The sequence below is a fragment of the Tauraco erythrolophus genome, chromosome 17, assembly GCF_009769465.1.
Source record: "Tauraco erythrolophus isolate bTauEry1 chromosome 17, bTauEry1.pri, whole genome shotgun sequence".
In the NCBI taxonomy this organism is placed as follows: Eukaryota; Metazoa; Chordata; class Aves; order Musophagiformes; family Musophagidae; genus Tauraco; species Tauraco erythrolophus.
The window spans coordinates 10,913,527-10,930,513 of record NC_141481.1 but is presented as its reverse complement, the minus strand read 5'-3'; the positions used below and the strand labels follow the sequence as shown (position 1 = coordinate 10,930,513).

Genomic DNA, 16,987 nt, shown 5'->3' with positions numbered 1-16,987 from the left:
AGCAATAGGGTGGAAAACAGGCAGCTTATTCATCAAACTCTCTTTCTTCACTGCTGAAGAAAACCTTCTATCCCAGTTACTACATGGTGGGTCTCCAAAACAATGTGGTGGATCTGAATATTGCAACCCAGGCAGAAGCCAGCCACTTCTCCTACATCCCTTGCTCTACCTGTGGCCTTGGCAACTTGAGCAGGAATAAGAGAAAAGCTGAGGGCGTAGATCTGGAGGAAGCTGCAGCGTGCCAGCCGCTCACAAACTGGATACACATTTGAAAGGAAGTTAAACCAGCTGCGTGTGTGCACGAAAGCGTGGGCGAACCGCTCCTAATTTTTCTGTGATATTTTTGCTACAGCTGGGGAAAGCTCACCTTGTTTTCGGGAGCCTGTGTCACGTATTCACACATTATTTTAGTTAGGATAGCTTGATTTACCACGGTTAACCCATTCCTGTGCCCACGGTTTATAACATAAACACACACATTTAGCAGCTCAAATACGAAGAAGCGAAGGTTTATCAGGAGCTGACAGCCCTCCGCAGTGCAATGCTCTAGTGGCAGCACCAGGTTTGCTCAGCAGAATAAACGTTGTTTGTTAAGGAGGTGAGAAGGTTTCACACCCTTTCCCCGTTGCATTGTGAGGAGGCCAAGCACAACTCCGGATTCACTGTAGCTAAATTCAAAGAGAATTGAAAATAAAATTTTAAATTCCGAAACAGTGAGTCAGTGCTGCCTCATTAGCACCAGTTACAGCCTGCACTGATACGGCTGCCACTGTTCAGGAAGGCAGCGAGTCAGGATGTCTTTAAAAGGCTGTTAGGCACATTACTCGAGTATTACGTGGATTCTTGTTTAACTTGTTTTTCTGATTTCGAGATCATATTCTTTAAACATTCCTTTGTAAAACTGTTCCCAATTTTGGTATCTCAGTATCATATTTAACCAGTCATTCCTTGCCCTGTATTAAATACTGGCTAGTTGCTAGCACTGTGTATATATATCCATTTGTGTATATACATATGTACTCCAGTACTACCTCGTTTCCCAGGCTAAGGGTAAATACTGATGCTTTTTTACACTTTGCAGAGTTCCTTTCTCCATTCAGACATCAGAGCTACTTCTGCATTCAGGCATTGACTTTATACAATCAAGGAATTAGAAGCTGATCTCTAAGGCTAAAAATAAAAGCCTTGTCAATGTCATTCACAGTTTATTAGGCTTGATCTGCCGGATTAAATGCTCATGTCTCCAGGAGCTTCATACTCTTTCTTACTTAGACCTCAGCAATTTTGCCATACTGCAGACTGATGTGGATTGTGAGTGAAAACAATTGAAGAAACTTCTTCAAACGTATGCATGGTTCTACATTCATTTTTAATGATCTTTTGTAAATTATTCAATTTCTGCAACGATAATGGTTAGTGCAGAGTTTGGAAGCCAATCAAACGGAGTTTAATTCCATTTTGAGACTCCTGGAAGTATGATTCATTATAAGAGGGCACAGCAGGACACTTAAGGCTGTCTGTTATTAATTCAGCCACATCTCATTACTACCTGTATCAATCTCCTATGAACAAAACTGCATTGGCTGTTGAATTTTCCCTCTGCAGTCCCAGTGGAGAACACATTGCAGCGGGTCCAGCAGACCCAGAAGCACTGGGGAGCACCCCATGGCGATGCCCCCAGTTTGCCTCTCCTCCTGGCTTACCATCCTGCAGAGTTGTCACCGCCTCGGTCTCCGCACTGAAGTCGCTGTCTCCGATGTCGTTGGTTGCTTTCACTCGCAGTTTGTAAGAGGTGAAAGGGTTCAAGCTGTGGAAGGTAAAAAATTAGGCTGAGGGATGAAATCTCTCCACATCATCACAACTTGCCTCAGAACAAGCCTCTACAGAGAACCTGCCCGTTGGCAACCAAAGCCATTGAGTAGTCTGTCTCTTCTCCACGTCACCTTTTCTTTGCAGCCTCCTCCAGCTTCGTCAGGACATGGGGGTGTTTGCACCCTTGCTGCAGTCAGCATCTTCGCAGATATCCAGGGGTCTGAGTTCCACTGAATTGGGCTCCAGAAAACAGCTATGAAGTTGCAAGCGCATGAAGCAGCCTACAACTGGGGCTCGGTGGAAAGGACAAGATGTGCTGCTATCCGAGTTTTGCCTGGCTACGCAAAACCTGGTTTTCAAGGTGCTTTGCCTGAGATAGCCTCAAAACAGACCTGTGGGTCAGCTCATCCTCAGTGCACAGATGGGGATGACAGGCAGAGAGGAGGCAGGTAACGTGTCCAGGGTCAGGCAGCGAGCGGCAGGCTCTGGAATTCAGAGCACCAGCCTTCCAACTAATCCTCCAGACCATACCATTTGATCAGCGCATTTTATTCCTACTGAATTTCAAATTAATGCTATTACCTGGATTATTTAATAAAGACAGTAACAACAGGTTCCCTGCAGCTCTTTTATCTATGCAGTGCTTTAAGATATGCAAAGAGTGATTTCCAGCTGACATAACTTTAGTGAAGATTCCTCTGGCTTGGCTTGGCAGGGAGAAGGTGTGGGGGAGGCTGCATTTTGAGACACACGCAGAGGCTAGAAATGCAGAGTGGTAAGTTACAAGGGATTTAGCTAATTAATTGGTAGTGTCTAGCCATCAGCTGGCAGATGTAACACTGACTACAAACCCAAGTAAAGTTCCTTGTAAGGAATGATTAACATCAAGGGATAATGCATTCTGATGGGCAACGCTCTCTCATCACGTATGTACTATTCTTCCGGACTTGCACAGGAAAATGCTTTTAGCAAGGGGTAGAAAAGATCTTTTTCGGTAGTTCCACCCTTTTAGGACATCATTACTTACTGACAGTGACTTGAATAATTTGAATCATCTTTCTTGATCTTTTGTTTTCAGTAATGCCAATGTCAAGTCTAAATGACATAGTTGGTTTCCTTGATTTTTACAGGTTTTGACTGGAAAGACACTGGGTATGATCCAGGGTGGGTATAACACCTCCAAGGTGAGTCAATCAAGTTCATGTTTGTACCTATAAGTGTCAAGTTTTCTTTTTTCTGCACAGTTAGACAAAAGGAGAGCAATGTATCTGCATCCTCTGGTACATGACCAGTGAGCTGCCATAGACCATAGCCGCTGATGTTTTTACAACAGACCTGAACAATCTGTATCTGAATGCTTTGAATACTTGAGTCTCCAAAAGGTCACGGCCTTTTAAAAATAATCTGATTTGTACTACCTGGTCAATAGAGGAAATGGACAGCAAAACAAGTACCTTCTCATAGACATTCAATTGCTTTTGCAGATGTTACAAGGACTTTAATTACAACAGCATCGCTGAGGATATAATGAAGCCTGAATAACAAAGTTTAAACATTCTGATGCTATCTATAAACTTCAGTGTGGAAAATACAGATAAAAACGGTTCTCATTTCATCTGGAAAGGCTTATATAGAGATAATTGCAACGCAGCATTGAGAGTGGATTTTTAACATCAGTCACTACTGAAAGGATTTTTAACTAATTGTATTTTACAGAACGCTGTGTAGCTACATATGGTTTAGCCTGAGTGGCGTTATCTACCGTGCTGAGCTTTCAGGAAGGGCTTCAAAAAGGTGCATTGCAATCTAACGTTAATTAGATTTATTGCATGACCTTCAGCAAAACTCTCAACTGCTGTTCATAACACCACCTCTAAAATGGGAGCAGTGACCTCACTTAACCTCTTGCCTCCCAAAAGACCGTGAAGCTGAGCAATGCTTGCTTTGGCTTCCTAACTGTTGGAAGGGGAAAGCGTGGGAATGTCTTTGCTAGCCTGGGATCGTACGGTACCTTTCAATAATGCAGGATGTTGCCTCATGGCTGATGGAAGAGGAGTAGGTTTGCCACTCTCCATTTGGCAGTTCTCGCACTTGCACTGTGAAGTATCGTATTGGTGAAGATCCATCACTTCCAGGGACCCATTTCAACAGCAGACTCCGTGAAGATACATCACTCTGAGGGGTCATCAGCTGTCTGGGAGGTGCTGGTCGTTCTGCAATTAAATCATAATTTGGTACTGCTTTGAGAGGAAATTCAGGCTATCACAAAACGCGATCAGATTTCCATAGTGGTAATGCCACAGGAGACTGAATTTTCAGATTTGTCCCATGAAGTATACAACCCATCCCGTTCCTTAACCTTCTACTTCAAAGAAAAGCAGTAAAACAGATTCTTATCTCCTTGTATAAAAGGAATACTTTCCTAGCAACAGACCTCAAACTTGGGGGGTTCTTAGGCTGGCAGGTTAAGGAAGAATCATTAGGACCAGCAGCCAAGCAACCAAGGAAGTCTCTAATGAAACTCAGCTGTGTTTCCAGCTTCAATTGCTCTTTGGACAGAATTTTCCTGTAAACTAGTTCACTTTTTAACCTGTGCATACTACTTGGCACCATGGGACTATGTTCTCTCTGTGCTGCGTAGCATCCTCTTCCACCAGCTGCTCCCCATTCGAGGCAGGAAGAGGAGGAAAGGATGAAGCTGGAACAGGCTGGTGTGTAGCAGAGTCCAAGCACACAACTCACAGCCAATCCTGAGTTCCTGCACCAGCTCTCTCTGGCAAGGAACTGGGAACCATCACCAGCTTCCGCTGCTGCTTCCAGACCCCAGCTTGGAGATGGCGCAGAGCTGGGGCTTGAGTACCTGCTGCTGTTCCCTTCCAGACCTCCCCAGTCCTTCCCTCCATACCCTCTAAGCTTGAACCTGCAAAGCCAAACAAGGCAGTGCCAATGCTGAGGGAGATCTCTCCAGAGTAATTAACCGTGCACCTTTTAGATGAGGCAGGGAACGGTATGCAGGTGTAAGCATGCCAGTCCCCAACTATTTCAATATAGATCTCCTTTCCCGTCACTGCGTCTCCGCACTCCATCGATTTCAATAGAGAAACTCTATAGAGTGAGGAATAATTGTTTAATTGTTTATCATGAAGATTATTGATTCTGATTAAAATGTGTGGCATGTAATAAAGCAGAAATTGATTGGAGACACCGCAGTGACTTGCTTTTGAGAAGCAATTCAATTCGACTTCATCAGCGCTTGTTTCCATAAACACACCTCCGCCTGCCCGATTCCTCACGGCTCTGCATGGCGGGCACTTAATTTCCCTGCTATTCCCTAAAACCATTTCCTATCTGTTTTGGCATTCCTCTGCAGCATGCTCTGGCTGACATCGGTGCCCAAAGATTTGTAAGCTATTAGCTGAAGGAAGCCCTCGGTGCCAGCAGCCTGCGAGCCAGAGTACAACGCAAAAGGTCAATGTCTCACACTGACAGGCTGGGACAGGTATTCGGGGTTATTCTATCAGAGGAAGCGGGTGTTGTGCAGGGATTTAACACTCTCTGCTGATAAGCTTTAACCAGCTTGCAGTTTTGGGCAGGTCAGATCTTGCACTTGGGCTCCCATGATTGAGTTTCCTTCTGCTGCTAATGGGAGATCTTAAAATCTCCTGTATTGCAAGATATACTTCCTGACTGTTTGTACAAAACCATTAGTATAAAGAGTTTATTTATGGAAGTTTAGCCACAAGCGAATGCTAAGGTGAGCTGTTGGTGCAGGAATGCAAGGCCAGGCCATACGACTCGATGGACTCCTTTTAATTTCTTGCTACATTTACACCTTCTGACTCAGTTCTGCCCTGAGCACTGATGTGTATTCTGAAAAGCATCATGCCACTATACAGATTCAAAACACTACAGAAGAACCTCTAGAGAGTACACCTACAGTACCGCTTGGGATTTGCAAATCACAGGTATCATTGTAAAATGTAAAGATTTAGATTGGGATTATCCAAGGAATTTAAAAGGATAAGAGTGACCCATTTTTCTAATTTTCAAGGGAATTTTTGTGCCTGCCTACCTTAGTATCAAGGACTATAAAGATATTAATTGCATTTTTATTAATGGAAATTAAATATCCCTTCACTTTAGAATATTTATTGTCATGTAAACAAGTTTCAGGTTAGTTTATTTGTTCATTTACTTCTTAGCAGAATAGCTGCACTGGATAAATTGTTTATCATCTCAATCTTGCTCATGTGAGATTACAAATTTTTCTTTGTACACGTTGCATATGGGATCACTTCATTTAACTCTCAGTGCCTTGGGACTCGGTTCCATACCATGCATAGCGACACAGTAAAGCCATCCATCTAAAAGAGAAAGGGTTCATATTATGCTATGATTTGCCTATTCAAGATAACCCTAAAATATTGATAGCAACGAGGGATCAGTGCTCCCGCAGAGGAGCTGGGAGTTCTGCCTTGAGCTATTGCATATCCAGCAACAGCTTGTGCATGATTCGGGAAACCCGAGCACGTTTTATTGAAAAGGAGAAGCTCCAAGCTTCAAGTATTCACTTTATTTAGCATGGTTTTTTTTTTTTTTTTTTGAAAGTTCCACATGTTGCACTTTAAAGTTCCACTTTGACAGCAATCAGACAGGGGTGGAAGAAACCTTGAGCTGATAAACCCCGTTGATGGACAGTATCTTTAGCAGAGGTACTTTAAGTTTCCTAATACAGCTCTAGAGGTTCTTTCTCTGAGGACTGCACGGTTATGCACGGGGAAGGCTGCATGACCTGGAGGGCTATGCCAGTGGGAATTTTAACACCAATCAGACAGGCCAAAAGCAGTTGAGATGCACCCCACTGGTCCTCGCTGCTGGTGGTTGAACATCAGGTAAATGTTCTCTCTTCTTAGAAGTATTACAGGAAAATAATAAGGAAGATACTGTGGTCAAATAGCATGGGAAATCCTTGCTTTTACACTGAATGATTTGGAAGGTGCAAAAAGGACCTAAACAAGAGACTGCTTAGCAGGCACATGTGAAGAGTGAAAATAAATATAATTGGTTATATTATAGTGCAAGACTTGGGCAAGAGCCAAGACCGGGCACACAAGTACATGCAAAAGTGTTAACGATAGTTGAAAGATGTCTATGGAGGTCTGCCCTAGTTACCTGCTGAAGTGTGCTTCTCTCTGAACTGTGGTTTTTGTAAAGCACAGAAGTTGCATGGTTCTAATTTTTGAGGGAGAAGTTTTCTTAAAGAACAACATCCAGACGTGGGTCAGAGCGTTACATGGCACAAAATCCAGTGATGGCCAAGGGAGGGATGCTGGTGAAGTTACCCTGGCTAGTTTTGACTTTGCCAGCTCAAGAGACCAGACACATGCATTGCAGTGGAACATGGCATATGGTACAAGACCAGAGGAAAATCTGCACTGCTATTCTCTAACAATATATTATCTTTTAGCTCTGAATTAAAAAAAAAAAAAAGAAATCTTCATGTCCAAGTAGAAAATAAAATTTTTCTCTAACTTGCAGCTCTAGAGATGTGTTCTAAGACTGGAGAATCGAGTAGTTACTTGAACCAAAGCATTAGAAACATACAATGATGCAGAGTAGATTCTATAATACCTTCTACGTCTTTCACATTTTGATAAATTTGATATCTAAGCATCTGGTTTCGTTTTTACACACGTAACTCCTGCCTTCTTCAAGGAGGTTCTGTACAGAACAGAATTTGACTGGAGATTTAGAATGCGAATAGCCATTCTATGGCTGATGTAAGAAGCAGAAAAATTCTGGGCGATCCAGATGCAAACGCTCTGCTCGAGCGCGCGGCAGTGAAAGGCCAGAGTAATTACTAACACATTAGGTCAGGGCTGAAGCACAATGGAGGAGCTGTGGAGAAATCCTGCAACATCACTGCCTCTCATTTCGCGTTTGCTAATCAATATAATTCATCCATCACTTACTTTCTTAAGATTGCAATCTTTCAAGAAAAAGGGAGAACTGAAAAAAAAAAAAAGATCTGACTGCAGAAGGAGGCTGTGTATGGCCAATATAGCAGCTGATGGAAAAATCAATCTCCAACAGCCCGGCAGGTTAGAAGAGCTGTGTCTCATAAAAGTCTGTCTTGCTCACCAGCTTTCTCAAATCATGACGTTGCTATGGTTTGGGGCAGGTTTATGGGGTGAGAAGGAGGAAGTGTACAGGCTGTAGCCTGTTATTAAAATTCCCCTAAGTGCGGCACAGGCTCCAAGCTGTGCAACAGAAAATACCTCAACCTGTGGCTGCAAGCATTACCTCTTTTTTCTGTTGTGATCACTGTGGCTTCCAGAGGCTCCCCCCAGCCCTGCCTGGTCTTGGCAGACGTCCGAAAGATGTATGCTGACTCAGGGGTGAGATCTGTAGCAGTAAACTGCCGGACTGTTGAGCCAACCTCCACCGTCGTGAACTTGTTTGGGCTGCTGCTGGCCAGGCGGTAGGCAATCTGATACCCTGAAACCACAGCATCAGCAGGAGAGAGAAATAAAGGGTCAGTTGTTTTTTTTTTTTTTTCTAGCAGAGACAAAAGAGCACCAAAACTATTGGTTTATCATAATTATTTGTTTATGTGAGACCAGAACAAAATAGTTTACTTCCTTTAGTGTTATAAAGCTCTGGCAGCCCTCCCCCAGTCGGGTGCTGTACCTTCCGAGGGAAATCACATGCAGTGGCACATACAAGGGTCTACTGAGTATCATCTGCCCTGAAACTGATTTCACTTTCCATCCTTTATACCAATAAGATACAAAATGAGTTTAATCTTTCCCAAGCATACTGGTACCTTTTTGGAAAGGCAAAAGGAACAAACAGAGTCCATGTGATTAATGTCACCTGGTTGATCCAGTTCAGAACAACGCTCTCTGTCTCAGCTTTCCACCCAAGCACACACGTGCACGTGCACACACACATGCTCACACACTGTTCTGCCCCCTCACAATTTCAGCATTGGCTAAAACTAAAGGTTCTTCAGCTGCAGAGCAGCTCAACTGCCCAAACCGTGCAGCGTTCACACCGCTCAAGTAACTGCTTGCTCCTGCTTTTTGCACTTGCCTTTTTCTCAGCTCTCCCGCTCCCCTGTAACCATACAGCGAGTGCCAGAACTGCCAATAAAAGCATCCTTCTCCTGTCATTCAACATTGCTGCCCTTGCCCACAGCCCAAGGAAGAAGCCTGCAGGCTGTGAGGTCCTGCTTCAACCATGCAGCACTTAATAATCAATTTTGTTGATGCCTGTAAGTGATAACCCCCATTTCCAACCTGCCTGACAATTAGGAGTTCACAGTTTAGCCTGCATTATTAATGATCCAACTGTGCAAAGGAGGGCTTCCAGAGTTCTCACGCACCACTAGCAACAACTGTCCCCCAAAGAGGATCTGCCAAATGTTCAAATCCATTCTGTAAAGCCAGCAATTGAATCAGCCTCTCACTTCTGGAGCTCGACGGTAACTTTCAGTCCAGCTGCTGACTTCCAAAATCAATTAATACCAGAAGTGGTGTGGGGCTTTACTGCCCAAGCTGAATACAGTTGTACGATTAAACGCTTCATGGAGCTACACAGGGCAGAGGGCAGCCAACAAATTCAGATGAAACCAGCTGAAAACAAAACAGTCGTGACACGATCCTGCCAACCCTCTGCTCATCTTCTGAATGACAAAGGGATCTGCAGCACCTGAGACCATCTCTTTCTCTTGGAATTAATATCCCAGCTAGAGTTTGAACTCCCACCACATTTTGGCTGTAAGAAGAACGAGGGGAGCCAAACTTGGTGTGCTTCATTTGTGAAGGTCAGTGCATGAGAACCGAGTTTTTTATCTTACCTGTGGGTATCAGACTAAATCAACGACATTTATTTCCCTCTGTGAATATGCAACAACTGCCACATGCCCACTCACAGAAAAGGTACAGAGCTCCTGCACTCTCTTGAATGAACGCCATACTTGCGCGTGGTGCACGCTGTCACAAACAGTGGAACTTAATTGGGATACAGATGGTATTAATTTTGGTGTGCTGACTCTCCTGGTGCTGCTGACGATGCACCAGCATTTCCATGTCCTTTGTTCTTTGGCAGCTGCTGGGAGATGTGGGGCAACAGCCACGGCCACCTTACACGGAACAAATTTGATCACACCGACACCTCAAAGAGCGACTTGGCTTTTCCGAGCACCTCCGGCTTCAGCCCGAGCTCCCGCAGGATGCAGTAACAACAGGTTTGGGTACAGGGGTGACTCACTGCAGCGCCTTAACGCGCTCCAGGCACCTGCGTTTGAAAACGGGCATCAGCAGCGCGAGGCTGCCAGTGCCCGAGGGGCTGCCCTCGTGCTGCCTGGGGTACCCCCACCAGGGCAGCTGGTCTGCCAAGCATGTTCCTACAGCAGCATTTTCACAGCTGGATGGATGGCATGAGACTACGAGATAAAACGCAGCCTGATTTTTCAGAGCTCCTCAGCATGCTTAGATCCCAGCAAAACCACGGTCTTACACTTTGAACATTTCATTTTTTCACCTGCAAACTACCTCCTTTCATCCACGGCACCAGCTATCCCATTACTGGTCCAATATATTCCACCAAAGTATTTCTGTATCTTTAGTACTAGAGTATTTTGATCTTTTTTAAAGTCTACAGAAAGACAGCTAGCAATGAGGAGAAGGAACAGATACACTACGATCTTTTTGTTTATACAGATGTGAAGAACGTGGGAGCGAAAACCCGGGCGCAGGATCTCAATAAGGGGGAAAAAGTCAAAGAAAAGCACTGGGGAAATTTTTAGAGCAGCAGGAAAGATGAAGGAAGAAGCAAGTAAGATGGCTAAAGAAGTTTGATAAAGGGACATAAGACACAAAGAATAAGACCTGGAGGGAAAAAGAGAATATTAAAAGAATAGAAAAGTTGATTTATCTAGTTATTAAAAGATAAGTATGATATCTGGGACACATCCTTGTCAAGCAATTTCCTCTCTTTTCTAAACCTTTGTAAAATATAAAGTGTAGTTAAAATGTAAGTAGGGAATAGAAAGATAACTATTTACTGCTGAACGGTGGTACTCATGCTGGAAAGCCAATTACAAGCATGCTCAGAGTCGGCAAAGGAACACATACATATCTAGGCCATTATAATAACTTACACAAGAGCTGTTCCTTGGCTAGTGTAAAAACTCATTTAGCCATGAGAAAGAAGAAATCACTTGTCACAGCCTGTCTCTCTGACAGGCTCTGCAAACTCCCTTCCAGTGCATCCCTGTGAAAAAACAGTATCAGCTCTCACTGTCCTCTCCTATGTCTGCCATGTTGGCTGACACTCTGCGCAAATATCTATTTTCCTGAGTTTACGCAACCAGAGCCGTCACCTTTATGTACTTCCTCAGAAACTCAACACTTCCCTTGGTCTGATTCCAAGGTACGTATCCAATCTCCGGACCTGAACTCACCTCGCTCTTATCGCTACCTACAAACCACCCGAGAGATACCCGGTATCTTAATTTTGATCCCCTGCATCACCTTCTCCTATTGGACAGTTCGGGACAGCCAGGATACCCGCTGGCATAAAAAGCATCACTTTTCCTTTTTCCGAGTGACACAGAAGATGCCGTATTTAAACCACAGCTTGGATAATAATTAGGGCTAACGCGAGATCAAAAAGATAAAATTATTAAGCTGATGAATTTCAGCAACAAGGGATGGGAGAAGACAGGAAATGTTAAGTGAGATCAAACGAGGCAAATCAATAGAGGTAAATGGAAAGTGTTCAAAGAGAAATTAATGTATGCTCGAGGGCTATACGAGGCAATAACTGCGATTGCTGCAGTGGAGGAATAAGGAAGCTTCCTGCCCTTACTAGATTACAACAATAAGTTGTCGCAGCTACCTTAGATTGAAAAACAAATAAAAATCAAAGGTTATGAATGAAAGCAAAACCTTTAAAAAGCCATCAGAGCAAACTTTTTTTTTGCGGAAGGAATATCCTACAGAATATGAAGTATCTGGATGATCAACAGGAAGAATTCATACTGTTTTCCTCAATTTTTCTTCCTCTCCCCATATAGCACGGGATCTCAAATCTCTTCTGTTATTGGGACTTCTGCCATTCACCAGGTCAAAAACGCCCTGAAAGATCAACTCTTCAGGAGTTTATTCATTGAAACGAGGCTTATTTTTGCATTAACATCTTTTTAAGTCTTTTTTGCACAACTACAAGCAGTTCCAAGAGCTACACTTTCCAAACTCAATAAATGGCAACAGGTTGAACCGCCTGTTAAATGTTAGGTCATCGTAACACAACCAGTGGATTTCCCAAAGCAAGCAGGCAGGAAGATGACAGCACACCATGAATACGAAAAAAGCTTTCAAGCTCATCACCATACAAAGCCCTTCAGAACTGACAGCACCCGTTCAGGCAGGCCGTGGTGCAGCAGAGATATAAACATTCATTAATTTGTCACAGAACTTGGGGAAAGCCAGACGCCACTGGGAGGTTACGGTCTGCCGAGTGGAGCTGCAATCCAGTTTGTTGATTTTACTGCTTATCGGTTTAAGGGCCAGCGGGTGTGCAAATGCGGTCTAGGATCAAAATATGAATTTGCAAACATGGATTACATCCAATTTCGGTTCTAATTCTCAGCGGAGTTCTTACACTCTTTTGCAATAAGCTTCAGGTAAACGCTAAGTGTACGGATACCATGAGGAATACTAACCAGGGCCTGGGAGGATGCTGGTGGAGCTCTTGTTCTCTAGACGTGCACATATGAACATTGATGCATCATTTTTCTTTAATAGTATTTGGAGGAACTATGTTGGGTGCTAGCTGAACTGAGTGTAGAAAAGAAGACAGACTGAAGCCTCAGATGGTTAGTGTAACATTCCCAAAAGGAGAAATGGAAATATCTAGCAGTCTTCCACAGTAAAATATTTAAACAAACAAACAAGTGGTTTTCCCTCTTGGTGCCTGCCAGTATTTCATCCTTCTAATCTCTCTCTGAAATGCTAGAACATGTTTTGATGTAGATTACAAAAATGTTAGCTGCAAAGGTGCTTGTATACTCAGAGGACAGAGCTAGCAGAGCAGGAACATTAGTTCAAAGGCTCTGAATATAAGTTGCTCTTGCAAAGCGAGTATTTTTTTTTTTCCAGCCCCACTAGTGAATAGAAGGGCACAGTGCAAAATTATGTTAACTTATTTTTTTCCAACAATTCTACTTCACTGCGCTTGACTGTGGTGGTTACAGTGGTGTTTTGAAAGTTCATTACAGTAATGACATTTAAAAGGTGCACCAGAAAAAAAATAAACTTGTAACCTTTACTTAGAATGCTACACATTGTTTTTTATCTGGTTTTGAAACACTCCTCACTTCTTAGGAAAGACAGCAGAAGTACCCAGCATGAGTAATTTTTACTTTTTCTCCCTGGCATTGTCAGCTAACTACTTCCTCCACAAGCCTCAATGTTTCTACTATCAAAAAAAAAAAAAAAAAGAGTGAGAACTGTTGAATAAAGACAATGGACTTCAAAGAGGCAGACTGGGGCAACTGGTAGGTAACGTCCCCCTGAGAAGGAATTCTAAGGGAAAAAAGAATTCAGGTTAGCTGACAGTTTTAAAAGAGACAAAAAAAAAAAAAAAGTACAACTATGGCAATGCAGACAAAAGATGTTAAGAGGCCAATATGTTTGGATTCAGAGCTCACTAATGACCTGAAAATCAAAACTGAATTGGACAAAAGTTGAAACAGGACACACGTCTAAGGGAGTGTATAAATAGACGGCCCAAGCACGTAGGGACAAAATCAGAATGGCTAAAGTGTAAAGTGAGTTGTAACTTGAAGGGCATCAAAGACACTGAGACTTTGTAAATACATTAGAAACCTGACAGACAGAAGGAGGACAGGTCAACTAGTGGGAAAAAAAAAATTAGCAGAAGACCAGTGAGACAAAAAAGAATGGAAGGCTGATACTGCCATTGCTCCATTTTGACACACACACACAAGTTGATGCTGACTAGATACTTAACGCAAATTAAAACTGACAACAATGTAAGTAGGGATGCAGGCTGGAATAGAGAACAAGTTAACGAATATGTAGTTAAGCTAGATATAATCAAGTCAGAAGGGTCTGATGCAATTTGCCCCACAGCGCTTACGTAACGAGCTGGAGCCATCTCTGAATAATTAGTGATTATCTTCAAGAACTTGTGGAGGACAGATGACATCCCAGAATATTACAGAAGGGCAAACAGAGTACTCTATCTTTTAAAATGGTGAATCGACCTGAGGAATTATGGACAAATCAAGCTAAAGCTCAATACTCAGAAAGATCCTGGGAAAAAATATGAGTCAGCGTATAAGCATCCATGAGGAAAATAAAGGTCCGAGGAACAGACAATATATATTTGTCTGGAGCAAACAGTAAATATCAAATAATCTATTTTCCATTTTGACAGTGTAATTGGCCAGGTGGGAAGAGTAGGTGTGATCCACAGGGACTTTAAGTAAGGCTTTAATATGGTTGCACAGAGCCCTGTCTAAAGCAAACAAGAGAAACAGAATCTAAGAAAAATACTAAACGCTTTGACTTGAACACTTTTTTTTTTAAAAAAAAAAAGTCAAAATGTTGTTATCAGCAGTTTGCTAACAAACCGGGAGAACATATTAAGGTCTCATGAGAGTAAGTCGTGAGTCTGGCTCTGCTCAATATTTTCATTAATGACAGGGCTGATGGAATTGCCAGGCTACTTGCAAACTCCAAAAACAAAACCAAATTGTGAGTGGCTGCGAGCCCTTTAGAGGACAAGACTGTAATTTAAAGTGATCTCGATAATGAGGAGAGACGGTCCGGAATCGGTAAAATGAAATTCAATAAAGGCACCTGCAAATTATCACACTTACAAAGAAAAAGCTTAATGTACATATAAAAGAGGGACTGACTGATCTGGAATTGTACTGCAGAAAAAGGGTAGGAATTAATAGTGGGTCAGAGATCTACTTAGTTACAACATCAGTGTTGCAAAAAAGCAAAGTCACAACAGGATCAAGTATCCTGGGACGTGTTTCTGGGAATGGACTACGCAAGACATCGGAGGCAAAACTCTACATGCTAACCATGCCAAGCATTCTTTACAGGATACCCTTCTCCTTTCCTTCCAACCCTGCATTTGTACGATTTTATCATCAACGCAGCGGCAATGAGCAAGAGCCAACTGAGAAGGGGATGAATTGCACAAAGCCCTCTGCAAAGACAAAATAAAAGGGAGCTTCTACTCCCCCGAGCTTGCAACTTCAGCAAATAAAGCTGACGAAGTGCAGCAACATGAGACACTGGAACACAGTGGGGAGAGCAAAATCTCTTTTGTACTTTCTCATCAGTTCTATCAAATGATTTTTTTCCTCCTTAACCACATCCTGTGATTCAAATCCCAACCTCTACTGAGAGCAAGTTCTAGGACACACAGTTCCTTAGAAAAAAGCAACAAATCAAACCAACAAGACAACCTGGAAGTCAAGCTTCCTTGAGCTGCAGAGAAACCCTGCGTGGATCTGTCTCTGGCAGCTAACTGCTGCCAAGCTTCACACAGGCTCTTTCTCGTGCTCAGAAAATCCCCGCAGCGGCTGCCTTTGGATCCCGTTCGATGATTTCCCTGCATCTTTAGGCATCAGGATCGCTTTGGGAAACCACACACCTGAGCAAACACTTTGAGTTCTTGACTCAAGATTTAAAGGCAATGCAAGACCGCTCCTTTGTTTAAAGGGATGCCACCAACACAGCAGCATTTGAAGTAGACACCCTCCACTCAACCATGAAGGCTTTAGGAAATATTGCTAAAAGGCTACATATGCAAGCCTGAACCATGGCAGCAAAAGCAGAAGCAGAAAGGCCTGGCAGACTGAGAACTAGGAAAAAAACAAAAGCTTTTGTTTCTGTTTTCAGAATTGAGAGACAAATCTTTACTCACCAGCTAGTACTACTGCGAAATGTGTTTAACATCAGCAGAGAACACAGAATTGCGGGGTAACTATTAGCTCTTTTAATTTTAGAGGCAAGAATGGATTCTTACATTGTAAAAGTCTTCATGTTTTAAGTACAAGTAGCAGCTGGTGTACGTATTGCAAAGGCAACCCAAGAGTTACGGGAAGGGGAAGGTTAAGAAGGTTTTTCACAAATTCCTGTCATGCCTTGCTGCCTCTATTTCCCTTGATGAAAAGCCAAATATGAGTTCACTCCTTGTGACAGTATTATCCAAAGGAAACAATAAAATGGAAGCACATGTGAAACTGAAACGATGGCCACGGCCGGCAAAGGTGAGTGGGAGGAAGGAGGGGAAAATCCAGCTCTCCAGGCACACTGCCCAACAGCCAGCCAAAGAGGTTACAAACCCAAATGCAGATGAGAAGTGAAATGAGAATTCAAGTACAGTGCTGTGAACGACATGTAATTCTGGCTCAGGAAAACACACACCATGGAGTTGGGCAGACCTTTCCTCCTCACTGCAGGGTACCATGTCTTTCAGCTGACGTTGATATATTTTGTTTTCTTTAGCCATGGATTTGCTTACGCGTGGTTTCTAATCTGATGTACAAGGGGAAGGAAAACCCAACAGCCGGAGCTCACTCTGGTCTCCACCCCTCTCCTCCCAGCCTTGGGTTTGCTGCTCCCTCTTACCCAGAATAATTCCATTGGGTTCCTCCGGTGGCTGCCAAACAATCCGTACGGATGTCAGCCTCACCTCAGGGAACACCAGCCTCACGGGCGGCCCGGGAGCTGGAAAGAAAAACAGAGATCGTGCTAGCAAGCATTGCAAGTCAGAGGAATAACAAGTTCTCTGCTCACCTTTCGTAGAAGGCAGCCCAAGCCATCTCTCACCAATAGTAAGTAGATGGTTAGGAGTGCCTACATACCTACAGAATATAAATTTATTCTGAGGAATCCTGTCCATGGCCAAATGCCTCCAGCACCCACAGACACCAAACACGACACAGAACCAGTGCTTCCTACAGTGTTCTGCTCCACCTGTGAAACACACTTAGTGGGACGCTCTGACAAAGGAACTCCGACCTCTGCGAGAGTTCTCTCCCAGCAGAGTAGTGGGAAGTCCCTGCGAGCCCACCGCAGCACTGCTGCGTAACTGCCACTGCCCCTACCGACAGCTG

At 43.3% G+C, this 16,987-nt stretch overlaps 1 protein-coding gene across 1 annotated transcript in view; it reads right to left on the bottom strand.

Moving 5' to 3' along the window:
• SDK1 (sidekick cell adhesion molecule 1) overlaps positions 1 to 16,987 on the bottom strand; it is a 402,092-nt gene that overhangs the window by 51,399 nt on the left and 333,706 nt on the right. Inside the window, exons 28-31 of the mRNA XM_086622010.1 lie at positions 16,500 to 16,598; positions 8,116 to 8,310; positions 3,824 to 4,025; positions 1,704 to 1,807 (exon numbers count right to left, since the gene is read on the bottom strand). Of these exons, the coding sequence (XP_086478136.1) occupies positions 1,704 to 1,807; positions 3,824 to 4,025; positions 8,116 to 8,310; positions 16,500 to 16,598 (600 nt within the window). The remainder of the gene's footprint in view (positions 1 to 1,703; positions 1,808 to 3,823; positions 4,026 to 8,115; positions 8,311 to 16,499; positions 16,599 to 16,987) is intronic.